This window comes from Penaeus monodon, chromosome 17, assembly GCF_015228065.2.
Source record: "Penaeus monodon isolate SGIC_2016 chromosome 17, NSTDA_Pmon_1, whole genome shotgun sequence".
NCBI lineage: Eukaryota > Metazoa > Arthropoda > Malacostraca > Decapoda > Penaeidae > Penaeus > Penaeus monodon.
Genome location: NC_051402.1, coordinates 4,076,997 through 4,094,496, shown reverse-complemented (window position 1 = coordinate 4,094,496; position 17,500 = coordinate 4,076,997). Strand labels below are relative to the sequence as shown.

General features: G+C 48.8%; 1 protein-coding gene across 1 annotated transcript in view; it reads left to right on the top strand.

Moving 5' to 3' along the window:
* The first annotated feature begins 10,272 nt into the window (after positions 1-10,272).
* LOC119583201 (RILP-like protein homolog) overlaps positions 10,273-17,500 on the top strand; it is a 26,515-nt gene continuing 19,287 nt past the window's right edge. Inside the window, exons 1-5 of the mRNA XM_037931678.1 lie at positions 10,273-10,440; positions 11,524-11,707; positions 14,169-14,290; positions 14,390-14,593; positions 15,519-15,691. Of these exons, the coding sequence (XP_037787606.1) occupies positions 10,273-10,440; positions 11,524-11,707; positions 14,169-14,290; positions 14,390-14,593; positions 15,519-15,691 (851 nt within the window). The remainder of the gene's footprint in view (positions 10,441-11,523; positions 11,708-14,168; positions 14,291-14,389; positions 14,594-15,518; positions 15,692-17,500) is intronic.

The following is a 17,500-nucleotide window of genomic DNA, read 5'->3' as shown; positions in this document are numbered from 1 at the left end:
GAAGGAGAGGGGAGGAAGGTGCGTAGGCCTAAGCCGACCTCGACCGCCCCCGATCGTGTGAGGGACATGTTTCGTACGTCCGTGGGTGGGTGTAAGGATGGTGGGGGGGTGGAGGGGGGGTAGAGGGAGGAGGGGTAGGGGTGAGATAAAGGGACAGAGGGAGGGTGATAGAAAAGGGAAGAAGGGGGGGAGGTGAGAATGGATAAAGACTAAGTAAATATGACAAGGGAAAGGTAAAGAAGAAGGAAGAAGAGATGAAAAGGGAAAGAATAATAAGGAAAGGGGGTGGAGGGGAAAGAGGAAGAGGGAGACAAGGGGACGAAGCGATCAGCGGCGTTTGAGGATTCGGAGGACTGCATAATGAGGACGTCTTAGGGATCGTAAATCGAATTACGTGTTTATATCTAATTGACTCTGCATCCTAAAAGCGGCCGCAGGGTACTTCAGGAACTGTAAGGGAATATGATGCATAAATATAGTCTGTAAGAGCGTCCGTTTGATTATTTTTGAGAGTAGAGCATATAGTTGAGAATAAGATTAGCAGATATATATATTTGTGCGTAGGTTGCGTTACGTTATTTTAAATCATAGTTGACTATGCTGGGCAAGGTGTGTAATGTATTTTGGTGACCCTTTCCCTCATCCCTGCCCCTCACCCCACCCCGTTCACCTACCCCCCCTATACATGATGACGTCAGACGATAAAACAAGAAAAAAGGTGCCATTGTCGCGTGTGCAAGAAGCCATTCCATTCGCACCTCGTATGAACGTGGGCGGTCGTCGTGACGTCACTGCAGAAGGGGCGGCTGACGTGTGGTTGACAGAGCCTAATTTTTAGCCTCGGGAGAGCATTTTTTTTACGTGTTTGTCCTATTGTGTGTTTTTTTGTGTGTGTTTTTTCGCTCTATAGGGTGTCTGTTCAGTTGTTTGTTAGTGCGTCTGTTCGTAGTATTTTGTGTTTGTTAGAGATCGTCGTTTTGAGTTTTATTGCAATTTTTATTTGTAGCTTTGTCAGTCTGGATTATTACTTTGCTTTCGCATAAAAGACGACAAAAAACACATGTATGGAAAAAAATTATTATGGCAACACTACAGAGTGCTTTGTCTTTCATATTTCTTCATTTCTTATTCATTGTCTTTTCGTCTCTACATTTCACTGTATTTCTACCCTTCATTATCCCTCATCTTGCTCCTTCCTCCGATATCTTCAATTTATCCTCCTTTCTCCTTTTCTCCTCCTCCTCTCGCCTCTTTCCCTTCTTCTCCCTCCTCCTCCTTTCATTCTCCTTTTGTCTTCCCATCTACGTGTCCCTTTCTCCTGTCTTCCTTTCATTAACCTTTTCTTTTCCGTCCTCCTGCTTCTCTCCTGATCATTTTCCCTTCGTCTTTGTTTTCGTCTTCCGTCCTTTTTCCTCTTTCTTCTGTTTCCTCCTTCCGGTCTTCCTTCCTTCCTTCTCCTCTTCTTTTCCTTCCTTGCTTCCTCTTTTATCTTCTTTCTTTCTTTCTTTTCCTTTTCTTTTCCCTCCTCATCCTTCATTGCTTCTCCTTTCATCCTCCTTTCTTCCTTTCTCCCCCTCCTCCTCTTCCTTCTCCTCCTCCTCCTCCTCCTCCTCCTCCTCCTCCTCTCCTCCTCCTCTCCTCCTCCTCTCCTCCTCCTCCTCCTCCTCCTCCTCCTCCTTCTCCTCCTCCTCTCCTCCTCTCCTCCTCCTCCTCCTCCTCCTCCTCCTCCTCCTCCTCCTCCTCCTCCTCCCTCCTCCTCCTCCTCCTCCTCCTCCTCCTCCCCCCTCCCTCCCATCCTCTCCTCCTCCTCCTCCTCCTCCTCCTCCTCCTCCTCCTCCTCCTCCTCCCCCCTCCCTTCCTCCTCCTCCTCCTCTCCTCCTCCTCCTCCTCCCTCCCTCCCTCCTTTCAGCCCGAAGGCACGTGGCATCCGTGCGCCGCTCACATCAATCACCTCCGACGCCGCATAAGAGATCGCCGAACAGGTTCTGTAAAGGGGGAGACGTGCGAGCTGCTTCTTATTAGGGCACTTGGTAATGTTATTATTCCCTCCTCCTGTCCCTCCCTCCCTCTCTTTCCCTCTCCCTTCTTCTATATTCTCCTTCCTTCCTCTCTTCTTCCTTGCGCATTGCACCTGCCTCCTTCCTCTTCAGACACCATCTACTCCCTCTTTTCGTACCTCCCTCTCCCCCTTTCCTTCGTACCTCCGTATCCCCCCTTTCCTTCGTCCCTCCCTTCTCCCCCCTTTCCTTCGTCCCTCCCTATCACCCCTCCCCCTATCACCCTCCCCCCCTATCACCCCTCCCCTACTCCCCTGCTCTCTACTCCTTTCGTCCCGCTGGCGTGGAAGCAGGTGACTTCCGGTTCTCCCTTCCGCTTTCACTTCTTCTTCGCCGCTTGGTCTTGCTCTTTCTCTGCCCTTCGTTTGTTTTCGTTTTGCTGTTTTTCTTATCTGTTTGGTCCTTCTCTGTTTCTTTTATGTCTTGTTTTGTTTTCTTTTTTGTCTGTTTTGTGGTTTTTCTTTACGTTTTGTATCCTTTCTTCTTTCTTTTTCATCGACTGTTTTACTAGTTTTCTCCCGTCTCCTTCCTCCATCTCTCCTCTCTCTCTCTCTCTCTCTCTCTCTCTCTCTCTCTCTCTCTCTCTCTCTCATTCACTTTTTTCTATTCCATCGCCCCCCGCCCTTCTCTCTTTTCCTGCCCTCCTCTACCTCTCCCTTCCCCTCTTCCTCATTCCTTCTCTGTCCTCTTTCATCTCTCTACTTCCCCCTCCTTTATTCCTTCTCTCCTCTTCCCCTCCTTCATCTCCCTCCTTCCCCCTATCCTCCTTCATTCCCTCCCCCTCCCCTCCTTCATCTCTCTCCTTCCCCCTCCCCTCCTTCATCTCTCTCCTTCCCCCTCCCCTCCTTCATCTCTCTCCCTCCCCCTCCCTCGTGCTCCCCCCTCGCCGCCCACCCATTCCGAGGCTCGTTCTGAGTATTTGTGTCGCCCGGAATAGACGCAATGGCTTCCATTAAGGGCTTGGAGAATTCCCCTTTGCCTTCGAACAGGTGAATGGGAAGGGGGAGAGAGAAAATGGGGGAAGGAGGATGAACAGGGCGAAGAGGACGTCGAGGAAGAGGATAGGGGAGGGGGGAAGGGGAGGGAGAGAGAGTGGGGGAGATGAGGATGATAGATGATAGAGGAGGGGAAATATGTGATATATAGGTGAAGATCAGGGCGACGAGAAGAAAGGGAGAGAGAGAGAGGCGGAGAAAGGAGAGGGAGGAGACAGGAGGATAGGGAGAGGGAAAAAGGGAAGAAGAGGATGAACAGGGCAAAGAAGGGGATGAGGAGGAGGGAGAGGGACGGAAAGGGAAGAAGAAAGGAAAAAGAAGGGGAAAGGGAGAGAGAAGAGAAAGGAAATGAGGGTAAGGGAAAGGAGACGGAGAGAATGAACAAGAACAGGAGAACGAGGAGCAGGAAGGGAAGGAGAGGGAAGAGAGGAAAGAGGAAAGAATATGTAATGAGAAAGTGGGAAAACAAGATGAAACAGCGTGAACAGGAGGACGCGGAGGATGTAGGGTTAATAGAGAAGTGGAAAAAAAGTAAACATAAGGAAAAGAGAGTTTACAAAAATATGAAATAGATGAGTAAGAAGGGAGTGAGAATAAAGAGGGTTGGGAAATAGGATATCGGAGAAACAGTACAGAGAAAATAAGAAAGAATTGAAAAAAAAGAAAAAGAATATGTAATCGATATAATGAAAAAAAACGGAAATAAAAAATAAAAACAATAAATATAAGAAACTGAATGAAAATAAAAAAAAAATATGAGAAGAGGAAAAAATCGGTAAGCCTAAGGAATGTTATGGCAGGATTGGCCGAAAGTGTGGAGAAGAAAGTTGTAATGGAAAGTTTTTTGATCTGTTATGATGGCTGGAAATTAAACACACACACACACACGCACACACACACACACACACACACACACACACACACACACACACACACACACACACACACACACACACACACACACACACACACACACAATATGTGCATATATATATATATATATATATATATATATATATATATATATATATATATATATATACATACATACATACACATGTAGATAGATAGATTGATAGATTGATAGATATAAATATACATACATACATACATACATACATACATACATACATCCATGCATAAATACATACATACATACATACATACATACATACATACATACATACATACATACATACATACATACATACATACATACATACATACATACATGCAGACATGCAGACATACGCATGCACATATGCACACACTTACATATGTACATATAGATAAAAAAAACATTAAACCGTGTTTAGAAAATACACAGACCATGTTAGTGTCTTTGTGTTTTCTTACGCGAGTTTATCGCGATGTTTGTTTGAGGCCCGTTTTATGCGCGGGGTTTTTGAAAGGCGCGCCGCGTGTGAGTCGGAATTTGGCTATTTCCGGGGCTCGCAATAGGCAGTTTGGTGTGCATTATTGCCAAAGTGTTCGGCGAAAGAGTTTCTTCTTTATTATTATTGCCATTGTTTGCGCGATTGCCCTTGGTCATTGCCATACTTATTATTATCGCTGTTGGTGGTGTTCGTGTTGCTCTAATGATTTTTTTTCTCGTATTTATTTTTATTGTTGTTGCTGTTATTATTTTTGTTATTGTTGTTAATAGTGGTTATAGTGATAGTGATAGTGATATTGAAATTAGTAGTTTATTCATTGTTGCTGCCATTACGGTATATTACCATTTCTAATATTAATTGTAATTATAGATTATTATTGATAACAATCCTGAAAAAAAAGATAAAGCCATCATACAAATGAATGACCTCTGACAAAAAATAACTTCCGGTGAATCGCTTGTTAATTTAAGTAACACCAGAAGCCTCGATAATTTTTACGGATATTCTCACTTTGGGAAATTGTTTACAATTACTCGATTGAGGAAACGAAGCCGAAGAGAAGACAAAGGAGGGGAGAGAAGAGGGAAATAAAGGAAAGGAGAGGACGGGGATCGGGTGTCGCTAATAAGGGCGGTGTTTGCGTTTTTCGAGAGGAGGGAGGGAAGGAGGGGGGATGGAGGGAGAGGGAGAGGGAAAGAGGGGGGAGGGAGAGGGAAAGAGGGAGGAAAGGAGAGGAGGAGAGGAGGAAGAGGAAGAAGGAAAAGAGGGAGGTGAGGAAGAGGAAGAGGAAGGCGAGGAGGAGGGGGGGATAGTGAGGGCGCGGCGGGATTAGCTTGGCCTCCCGTGCGTGCAAAGCCTGGCACTGGCACGCACTGCCACAGGGGCTAAGGCGGAGGGGGGGGGGGCAGACGAGAGGGGATTAAATGCCTGGAAAAACAGACACGTGCACGCAAACGCACGTACAGAAACTTACCTGACCTTAAATTGTCCTTTTGCGTAATTGGCGCGACACGTGAATAGGTCACGTGGTCGGTGCTAGAGCCACCTTGCTAACTCAGTGTGGCATTTCGGAAGACACGTTGTCGTTGCTATCACCGTCATTGCTGTGTTGTTACTGCCATGGTCATCGTTATCGTCATCATCATCATCACACTATCGCCACGCCACCATCGTTATTATCTTCGTCATCTCCATCGCTATCTCGTCGTCGTCGTCGTCGTCGTCGTCGTCATCGCCGTCATCTCTATTTAGGAGTTGGTTCTGTAACTTGCTGACGTCAGAGACTCCATGGTGACAGCGACAATAACTGATGTTCAGACAAATTAGTAATGCATTGGCGAATACAAAGACAGACAAGCGAACGCAAGCAGGGAAACAGCCAGCCAGCTAGCCAAAGACAAGCGGGCAGGTGAACAGGCAGACCGGCCGGCAAGATAAACAGACAGATGGGCAGGCAGGCAGGCAGGCAGACAGACAAGCAGGCAGGCAAGCAAGCAGGCAGGCAGGCAGGCAGGCAGGCAGGTGGGCGGGCAGGATTGCAGGCAGGCAGGCAAGCAGGCAGGCAGGCAGGCAAGCAAGCAGGCAGGCAGGCAGGCAGGCAGGCAGGTGGGCGGGCAGGATTGCAGGCAGGCAGGCTGACAAGCAGGCAGGCAGGCAGGCAGGCAGGCAGGCAGGCAGGCAGGCAGGCAGGCAGGCAAGGCAGGCAGACAAGCAGGCAGACAAGCAGGCAGGCAGACAGACATCTAGAGGAGGGCCCGCCGGGCATGGCCGCGAGTGCCTGGAGCGCGGCGCCACTGGCACTCTGTGGCGGCTCCTTGGTCAAGGACCAGCTTCTCAGATTTCTAAAAAATTCTGTTGTGTTTTCCTGCAAATCGTGTTTTCGAACCTGCTTTCCTGTGATTAAGGAACTTTCACTCCAAATTGTCTCCGATTTCTCTTTCTCTCTCTCTCTCTCTCTCCCTCTCCTTCCCCCCTCTCTCCTCTCCTTCCCCCCTCTCCCTCTCCCTCTCTCTCTCTCTCTCTCTCTCTTATCTCTGTGTCTCCTTCTGCCCCTCTCCATACCCTCTGTCTCCTTCTTCCTCTCCCTCATTTCCTTTCTCTACCTCCCTCTCTGTCTCCCGCTTCCTCTTCCTTTTTCTTTTCCTTTCCCTCTTCCTGTCCATCTCTCTCTCTGTCCGTCCGTCCGTCCGTCTGTCTCTCCCTCTTCTCCTCTCCTTCCCCCTCCTTCTTTCTTTTCCCTTCCTATTCCTTTTCATCCTCTTCCCCTCCTTTCCCACCTCCCTTGCCCTCCTCCGGTGCATTAGTGACTCCCATCCAGAAATGCATTTACTAATAAGACGAAAAGTGTGCTAGCGTGATGTGAGGCACCGAGAGCGTGCGGTGGGCGGAGCGCTAGTGGCGGCGGCGGTGGGCGTGGTCAGGAAGTGGGCGTGAGAGGGTGCCGTTACAGGGTGTTTTGTTTATTTTCAGGGCGGAAAAAGAGGCTCGCTGCTCTACGGTTAATAGGCGGCTTTCGCCCGGCCTTTGGCGGGGCGATGGGGCCGCCGGCATTGAGGCAGCAGTTTATGTGCGATTTACATTGTTATTTAGACACGTGCACGCACGAACACATACACACACACACATACACTCACGCACGCACGCACGCATGCACGCACACACACACACATACATACACGCACGCATGCACGCACACATACACATACACGCACGCACACATACACATACACACACACACACACACACACACACGTAGACGCACGCACACACACACACATGCACATACACGCACGTGCACGCACACGCACACGCACACGCATACGCATACGCACATACACGCACACACTCACTCACTCACTCACTCACTCACTCACTCACACACTCACTCACACTCACTCACTCACTCACTCACACACATCACACACACACACACACACACACACACACACACACACACACACACACACACACACACACACACACACACACACACACACACACACACACACGAGCAGGCAGCGGCGAAACGAGCTCGTGTGTGTGTGTGTGTGTGTGTGTGTGTGTGTGTGTGTGTGTGTGTGTGTGTGTGTGTGTGTGTGTGTGTGTGTGTGTGTGTGTGTGTGTGTGAATATGAGTATGAGTATGAAGTGCGAAGCAATACGGCGAACGGGGCGGGCAGGGCAAGCGGTGTGCCCTTCTCCCGCGGGATGGTGCCTCTGTGCTCTCTCTCTCTCTCTCTCTCTCTCTCTCTCCTCTCCTCTCTCTCTCCTCTCATCCTCTCCTCCTCTCATCTCCTCTCTCCTCTCTCTCTCTCTCTCTCATCTCCTCCCTCCCTCCCTCCCTCCCTCCCTCCCTCCCTCTCCCTCTCCCTGTGTGTGTGTGTGTGTGTGTGTGTGTGTGTGTGTATGTATGTGTGCATGCAGGGAAAGTTTCTAGATTAGATTTATGATCGCCATATTTACAATATGCTTTGTATGCGATTCATTCCCATTGCTCGTTCACCCCCCGCCTTTTCCTCGCCGCCACCCAACCCGGAATTATTCGGAAGCTCGTGTGTCAGGGTTGTACTCCGGTGACGCGGGCGAAGATGGCGCTCTGTGTGAGTAGGCTGGGAGATGATACGGGTCTCTCTCTCTCTCTCTCTCTCTCTCTCTCTCTCTCTCTCTCTCTCTCTCTCTCTCTCTCTCTCTCTCTCTCTCTCTCTCTCTCTCTCTCTCCCTCTCTCCCTCCCTCCCTCCCTCCCTCCCTCCCTCCCTCCATCCATCCATCCATCCCCCCATCTCTCCTATATCCCTCCCCTCCCCCTCCCCTTCACTCTCTCCTTTTAATTTTACATTGTATCCTCTGCGTACCCTTCTCCCCCCCCCCCATACACACCTCCCTCCCCCCCTACAAACCCTAACCTCCCTAGCCAGTGGTCGTCGAGGTGTGGGTGTCACCGAACGGGTGTCAGGTGTCAGCCGGTGTCAAGTGGTACAACTGAGATCCAATATGGCGGTGTTCCCTGTCACTCGACCTGTGTTCGCTTCGCGTTCGTCAGAATTCTCTGGAAGGAGAAATTGGGTCTCACATAATTTCAAAATAGTAATAGTTAGAATGGATAATATAACAAAGAGAAGTGTTGTAAAAAACAAAATGATGAATGATAAGGTAAGATAGTGTGAGATGAATTTTTTTTAAATATACGGTAGGTTATGTTGAGCGCGTGTCACAGCATGATACTTAATTGTAGTTTCATGTTTGTGATGCTCTTGGAGTGAGTATGATAGTAATGACGATATTATTAATTATGGTAATAGCAATAACGATTATAGCAATTGTAGCAAGCACAGCAGCAAGCAACATTTAGCAACAGTAATGATGAACGGTGCAGTGGGTGGGTAGATGGGCCTGATGGTACGTGGGCGTGGGCGTGGGCGTTTCAATTGTCCTCGAAGAAGGTTGGTCAGTGTTTTAGAGCATGTGGGCGGGGTGGTGTGTGTGTGGTGTGTGTTGATGTACATATGTACATATGTGGTTGTAGGTGTGTACCTGAAGGGGAATGTGGATGTGAGTGTAAGTGATGGTGTGGATGTGTGTGCGTGTGTGGATGAGTGTGTGTGTATATGCATGCATGTGTGGATGTGGGTGGGTGTCAGTGTGGGTGTGTGTGTGTGTGTGTGTGTGTGTGTGTGTGTGTGTGTGTGTGTGTGTGTGTGTGTGTGTAGACGTCTGTGTAGTTTGTGTGGGTGGGTGGTGGTGGCGGTGCCAGGCGCCGAGTGGCCAGCTGCCGAGTGGCCAGACTCAGCTGGGACTCTTGTCTCATCTCGACAAACAAGTGTGCACGTTATATTGTTTTTCTTTTTTTCTTTCAGTCGTTTTCTTTGCGATTATGGCACTGTTTGTCGCCTCTTATTTTTCTTTATTTATAAATATTTTTTTCTGGTTGGTTATTATTTCGTTGCTGCGTTTTCACTTAATTTGACAATAGTGTGCATTGTTATAGTTCAGATAGACGTTTTTTTTATCGCATTTTTCCGTTGTAGTGATTTTCGCTAGGAATGGTCGCAACGCAGTAAGGATTTCCTTTCCAGTTCCTCTCGATTTGATTCCGTCTCTTGATCGAAGCCTGCCCCCCCCCATGCCCTCTCCTCTCCCCCCCCCCCATGCCCTCTCCTCTCTCCTCCCTTTTCTTCTCTCCGCCTCTTCCCTCTCTTCTCCCCTTCCCTCCCTTACACGGCTCCCTTCCCCACCCCGCCCCCTCCCCCAGTGCCTCGCTGTCTCCCCTGCCCCAGCGAAGGGCGTGGCGATGCCGCTCCGTACCCCCGGCGTCGCTGCCCTGAGGAACCGAAGAGCTTAAATGAGTTTCCAGTTTGGTCGGCCATTCCGGAATTTTTATGGGATTGAGGGGGATTTTTACGGCTTTTCCTGTTTTGGCCGAAAAATAGTGTTATTGTTCAATTTCTCATCTCAAGCCCACTCGGTTGCCGCGGGTGGAGCGTCATCTTAGCGGCAGTCTAATCTGGATGAGTCGCTCTCTCTCTCTCTCTCTCTCTCTCTCTCTCTCTCTCCTCTCTCTCCTTTCTCCTCTCTCTCTCTTCCTTTTCTCTCTTCCTCTCTTCTCTCTCTCCTCTTCTTCTCTCTCTCTCTCCTCTTTCTCTCTTCTCTCCTCTTCTCTCTCTTTTCTCCCTCTCCTCTTTTCTCTCTCTCTCTCCTCTCTCTCTCTCTCTCTCTTCTCTCCTCTCTCCTCTCTCTCTCTCTTCTCTCTCTCTCTTCTCTTCTCTTCTCTCTCTCTCTTCTCTCTCTCTCTCTCTCTCTCTCTCTCTCTCTCTCTCTCTCGATGCGATGCAGCCGCCGCGCGAGAGAAGTCAAGAGCCGCCACGAGATTTAGGAGCGGACTGCACCGGGCGGCAAAACGGGCGGCAGCGGCGGAGGCAGCATGAGGCGAGCGAAGCCAATAGCATAGGCCTCCTGCAGTGCATGCTCTGTTTTCGGCAGTGCCTCTCCTCTGCAGTGCCTTTCCTCTGTACGTTAGGAGATGAAAGGAGCGGGATGTACAGATGAGAAGGGAACGAGAGGGGAGAAAGAGAGACGAGGGGGGGGAGGAGAGGAGAGAAGAGGAGAGGAGAGGAGAGCAAGATGGAAGGGAGCGAAGGATGGGAGGAGAGGGGGGCGATAGAAGGGGATAGATATAGATAGATGAAAATAAAAGCTAGTTACCTTTAGAATAAGAAACAAAAATACAAAAAAAAGGTGACTGGGTTTTCTTGGGTACTACAGTAGTCTTTATTTTTCCAATGATTTAATTCTGGAATGAAGTCAAGGTAGTGTAAAATTAAAACGATTGCAAATTTTTAATGAGATAAGAAATGCTGTTGACGAAGTTGCAAGCGCCGCCCGCCGCCGGCCTCGTTAACGACATTGGCAGGTTGCTCGTTTTGACGCCGGACGGAGGCACACAGGCGGAAGTCACGTGACGTGCTTCGCCCTCGCCTCCGTCGGAGTGATAAGGGCGGGGCCGCGCCTCCCCACCTCATATGCGCTTATTTCATTTCCCCTTCGAATGCCGCATATCTCTCCCGTGCGTTGACACGCACTATTGGCAGCCCGAGGTGTTGAGTCGTGTTAGAGCTGAGGTGAGCAGTCTGTCGGGAAGGTCGTTTAGGGTGATTTAATGCTAGAATCGCCGGGCTAACGAGGATGGCGACGGCCCTCAAGGGGGCGGGTGGAAGCGCCCCTGCCCAAGACACGGGCTCACGCGGGCGGTGGGCGGGTTGTGGGCAAGGGAGGTCCGGGTGAAGGCCAGTTTCAACGGAACGGCTGTAGCGTGGTACTTATATGGATTCTGCCATATGAGCTTTTATGATAGCGGAACACTAATGGGCACGTCCAGACTTGTATTTTATAATATTTTAAACTAACCATGTTAAATGAGAAGAAACATGAAAGCATGATTCTTGACTCAATTTTTTTCACTTTTATTATTGATTCTTCGTCTTAGAAATGTAAGTAGTATATCACTTTTGTATGAAATGGCATGGATTCAAAACCAACCAATTGATAAACCTATCTAATATTTAACGCGATCTCCTCAAGCACGGCCATGCAACTAATGCCTCATGTTGGCGCGCTTCTTCCCCACAGGAGCTGGAGGAGATCGAGGACCGCCTGCGGGAGGAGAGCCATGAGCTGGTGGCGATGGTGTCCCGGCTCCAGGACGAGAACCGGAAGCTCTCCACGTCGCTCGCCAAGTCCGAGGGAACAGTTATCCACTCTAACGGTGAGTGGTGTCGCCGTCGTCGCCTCTTACGGCTGTGTTCGTATGTGTTCGTGTGTGTTCGTGTGTCTTCGCGGGGTGAGGATCAGCCAGATAAGCTGATCCTCGCCCGGACTGTGCCTGTGAAGGGAGCCCGGTCTTTGCCGACTGATGCCGACTCTATCAGAGTGTGCCAGCTGGTGCTGACTCGGCTGAGCTTAGTCCTTACCCACCTTGGTGCCCAGCCACGGCAGTTACCTCTTCTCGCGCTTGGCGGGGCGCGAACCGCCGACCCCTCGGGTGAGAGGCCGACGCTTCATGGGGTTTCATTTGGGGATTCGAGCCATCGAAACGTCTGCGACATAGGGAGGGAGGCCAACCCGTCACCTTAACGCATTCATCTTTCTCTTTTTCTCTCTCTCTTCTTTTTCTTCTTTCTCTGCCTTCTCTCTCTGCCTACTCATCTCTCCTCTCTCTCTCTCCTTTCTCTCCTCTTTCTGTTTCTTCTTTCCCTGCCTTGTCTCTCTGACTACTCTCTCCTATCTTCTCTCCCTCTCTCTCTTCTCTCCCTCTCTCTTCTCACCCTCTCTCTTCTCTCTCTCTCTCTATCTTCTCTTCTCTTTCTCTATTCTTCTCTTTCTCTTCCTCTCTTTCTCTCTTCTCTCTTTTCTCTTCTCTCTTCTCTCTCTCTCTTCTCTCTCTCTCTCTTTCTCTCTCTCTCTTCTCTTTCTTCTCTTTCTCTCTTCCTTTCTTCTCTCCTTCTTTCTCTCCTTCTCTCTCTCTCTCTCCTCTCTTCTCTCTCCGGCTGTCGTTACTGTCCCTCTCATCCGAGTCCTTCGCCCCCCCCAGGCGCGAGGTTGCAACTGTCGCCCGAGTTACTGCTGTGCTGGGCTCCTACGCGCAAGACTCGTTCCGCCGGTCTCAGTTCCCCGTCAGCCAACGTTGTCCCCGTTCCATTGTTTCTGATCCTCCACTTCTTTTTATTCTCTCTCTCTTCCTTTCTCTCTTTCTCTCTCTTTCTCTCTCTCTCTCTCTCTCTCCTCTCCTCTCCTCTCACTCTCCTCTCCTCTCACTCTCACTCTCTCACTCTCACTCTCACTCTCCTCTCTCTCGATCTCTCTCTCTCTCTCTCTCTCTCGCTCCTCTTCTCTTCCTTTTATCTTTCATGTTTTTCTTTTTTCTTCTCTCGCACGCCGTGTGCGTGGTGTTGCGTGTGTGTGAGTATGTTGTATGTTGTATGTACTGTACTGTATGTATGTGTGTGTGTGTGTGTGTGTGTGTGCTTGTGTGTCTTTGTGTGTCTGTCTCTGTCTGTTTGTGTTTTTGCATGCATGTGACTGGCTTCGGAGCAGCCGTGTGTCGCGCGAGAATTGCGGACAGCGTCAGGAGAGCCAAGAGCTGCGCCTTTGGCTCCCCGAGGCCGTAAATCGGGTTCGTAAAGCCAAGAGTCACGAAATTGGAGAAAAGTGGAGGCAGCGACGTGGAGAGGAAGAGCTCGAAGGAACAGAGTTTGGAGGACTGAAGTAGTCAGAGTGGAAGAGTTGATGGACTTCATGACCAAGAAATAGAATGATGGAGATGAGATTCTGGTAGCCTTGCGGGAGGGATGTGGGGATTAGGGGCACGGGAGGTGGGGGGGTGGATAGGATAGAAGGGGGAACCGTGAATTTGCAGTTACATCTGCCTCGATGCTGACTTCTTTTATTGTTGTGGTTAAATTGCTCCGAGGTTTTATGTAGAAAATATAATTGAGTGGATGGGATGGTTACTGATTGTGTTAATAAAAAATAGAAGGTGCAGGACTCACTGTGATTATTAGAGGTATAATTACAGAAATGATTATGTATTTTTTTTAAAACGTGTAACGAGCTCATGTTGAAATAAACCATGTTGACATGCTGGTTGATCATGTAGCAACTGTAGACAAGAGACGCGATATGCAATTAAGTTTATTACATCAATTAAGACGGGAATCAGGGCGAGCACCCCAGGAATGCGCCTGAATTATAGCAGGCCTCGGCTACCTGCTCACGGGCGCCGGATTAATGAGCCCCACGTGGTTCAAGGGGCTTTGTGCGCCGTTCCTCGCTCCCTTCCTTCCTCTACCCCCCCCCCCCCTTCTCTCTATCTGCCTCTCTCTTCCTTCCTCCCCCCCCTTCTCTCTTCCTTCCTCTCCCCATCTCCCTCCCTCCCTCCCTCCCTCCCTCCCTCCCTCCCTCCCTCCCTCCCTCCCTTCCCTCCCTCCCTCTCTCCCTCCCTCCCTCCCCTTCCTCTTCCCTCCTTCCCCTTCCCTCCCTCCTCTTCCCTCCCTCTCCTCCCTCTTCTCCCTCCTCCCTCTTCCTCTCCCTCTCTCCCTCTTTCCCTCTCTCCCTCCCTCCCTCCCTCCCTCCCTCCCTCCCTCCTCCCTCCTCCCTCCCTCCCTCCCTCTCTTCCTGATCCCTTTCCTTCCAGTGCATAAGGTGACCTCGCTCTCCCCTTCTTCCAGGTTCGACACCTGAGGTGGACCTCAAAGTGGTGACACGGCTGCAGGAAGTTATCGAAGCGCAGCGGGAACAGATGCACAAGACAGAGAAGGAATGCCATTTAAAAGCAACAGAGCTGGACAACGTAAGTGTTTTGCCTTTTTGTGCTGGATGTTACACATGCATGTATGTATGCGGTGTGCTGTGTCTTGTGTTTGCTGACCCAGTCACTATGCCGTTGCAGCTGAAGTCGCAGCTGGAGAAGGTCAACCATGTGAACAGAGAACTGCGGCGCCGCCAGAGGACCTACGGCAGCCAGATGCGGTCACTGATCGACGAACGCGCCGAGTTGCAGGCGGCGCTACAGGAGGAGACGCGTGCTGTCAACGTGCTTCGGCAGCGACTGGGGCTCGCGCAGAAGGAGAACGAGGACCTAGCCAGTTCCAGTGTGAGTGCCCGGATCGTGGTCTCTGCGAGTTTGCTCTGTCCTTTAGACCCTCGCGTTCTCCTCTTTTTTCCTCCTCCTCTCCTCCTCCTCCTCCTCCTCCTCCTCCTCCTCCTCCTCCTCCTCCTGTGACTCCTCTTCTGCCTCCTCTTCTGCCTCCTCTTCTGCCTCCTCTTCTGCCTCCTCCTTCTGCCTCCTTCTCCTCTGTCTCCTCCTCCTCTGTCTCCTCCTCCTCCTCCTCCTCTTCCTCCTCCTCTTCCCCTTCTTCCAATCCTCTTCTCCCTCTTCCTTCTCTTCCTCCTCCTCCTCTCCTCCTCCTCCTCTTCCTCTCCTTTTCCCTCCTCCTCCTCCTCTCCTCCTCCTCCTCCTCTCCTCCTCCTCCTTCCTCCCCCTCCTCTCCTCCCATCCTCTCCTAATCCCCTCCTCCTCCTCCTCTTCTCCTCCTCCTCTTCCTCCTCCTCCTCCTCTTCTCCTCCTCCTCTTCCTCCTCCTCTCCTCTCTCTCCTCCTCTCCTCTCTCCTCCCCTCCTCCTCCTCCTTCTCCTCCTCCTCCTCCTCCCTCCTCCTCCTCATACTCCTCCTCTTCCTATCCTTCTCCCCTCCTCCCTTCCTCCTCCTCCTCTCCTCCTCACCTTCCTCTCTCCTTTACCTTCCTCTTCCTTCTTCTCCTTCTCCTCCTCTCCTCCTCCTCCTCTCCTCCTCCTCCTCCTCCATCTCCTCCTCCTCCCCCCCCTCCCCCTTACTCCCATCCCATCATCCTTGTTTGATACACCAGCTTAGTAACTGTATTTTTTATGAGTAAGGATAAATTATTCCATGTGGAAGAATTTCGTATTGCATTTTTTTCTGCAGTTTGAATGGATGCTGACATATCAACTTTTGTGAAGACAAGACCTAACTTTGAAGTGATCCCTTACTACTTTTTTCAGAGTGATAGCCTGGACTTGACCAACAAGTTGGTATTTGACCGGGATGACCCCAACCGACCTCGTTTCACAATGACTGAGCTTAAAGAGATTCTCTACGAGCGCAATGAACTGAAAGCTCGTGTGTCTGATCTCGAAGATGAATTGGAAATGTACAGGCCCAAGGAAGAGCGACAGTACGTAATGCGCGAAAGTCTTTTTCATTCTGCATGCAACATGTGTGCCATAGTGACTCTGATTCAGCTGACCTTGTTTGTTGCCCGGCTGATCCTTGCATGCCTGGCAGTGACCCATAGGCCATAACAGTGCATTAGGATGGACCAGGATTTGTAGTGCTTGCCCTTTTGGGGAAAACCACAGCTGAATATTAGCATTAGAGATCTAGCTGCTTCCAAGACTTCCAAAGAAAACTGGGATTCCAGAGAGGACTTCACATTCCTTAATGCACTCCTGTCATACAAAGCCAGCTAGAGGTTGTCTGTTAAAGACAGAGATTTTTCCTATGGTAGCTATTATTCTAGGCTTCAGTATATAATGTGTGTTTTTTTTGACCTCGTGGTCCAGGGTGTTCCTGGGTTGTTTTATGAAATTATGCTAGATGCAATAAAATGGGGACCAAGATTAGACGAGCGGAAGAATAGCACAAGAACTAACACATGATTGTGCCACAATGTACCGCTAATTTAGGTTGTTGTTTGAGGATGTGATAAAGCTAGATGATGCTGATTTTTATAGTGCCTTACTGTACAAGTGGGGAGAGACCCCAGAACTAAGTGCCAAGCATTGTTATTGTCATTTATGGATGCTATATTTTTATGTTTTTTATGGTGTTATATATAATATATAATTGTATTTAAATATAATTTAACAATATTCTAATACTAGTCTAAGTCAATATTAACATATTGACTAAAACCGTCCGTTTTTATTTGTATTAAGTAATGGTCATGTGCCACACAGTGGGGCTGAGACAGGTTCAAGGGAATGAAATTGTCATAGATAAATGTGAATAACTTTATTCACAGAGAATGTGTTCAGCTTCAAACAAAAGTACTGCATTCTTTACTCAGGAATTTTTTATTGTTGGTTCTAACTTCGAGATAGGAAGAATTCTTGCTTTGCATTTAACCATTAATTTATATATCCAGTGCTGATTGGATAGTCCCGACCAAAATTTGTGATTCTTTTGATACCAAAAAATGCTGTGCTTTATAGAGTTTACTAGCATAATATATAGAACTTTGGTTAATTAGAAATAGTATAGGATAAAAGCCTTTTTACTATTAGATTGACTGTCTGGGTCAGATGGGATGCATTTATGATTACTCGAGTGATATTTTGGAAGCTAATGATTGCACTCGGTAATCCACTGTATAGTTTTACAGTAAGAGTTTTTATTTAGGTGTGCGGTGCCTTAGCTCAAGCTTTATTGCTCAATAACTCAAATAATCTGGCCAAAATTGATAGGAGTCTGTGACATACCTCTCTCAGCCTCACACGCATCCTACTGTCTCTCTTGCTGCTATGTTTATATTTGTAACTCCTGTTCCATCCTGTGCTGTTCTACCATATTTAAGATTTTTATGATATTTTCGTAACTCCAGTCATTCAGGTTTTATGAAAATCTGTCATTTGACAAGAAAATTTATGGGCTTAGATTTTATTTCAAATGGAGAATATAGTCTATATTCAGCTATGATTTCAAGGTGCAATATGGCTCACTGTCCAATGGAAGAATCATACTGGGCAGGGTTTGGTTTAAGGAAATGTTTGCTTCATGAATGATTGTTTTTTTCTTTCTTTCTATTTCTCTCTGTCTTGTACCATGTAGATTTTATTTGTAAATCTATTATTCTTGAAGTTGTAGCATTTTCTTTACCCATCCTTAGATAAGGTAGCAGCTGGAACAGACTAGGTTGTCATAGTTATATGTTTTATATTAGCCTTGGCCTTGCTGAAGTATGCAAGGTGCTGTAATGAGTTTT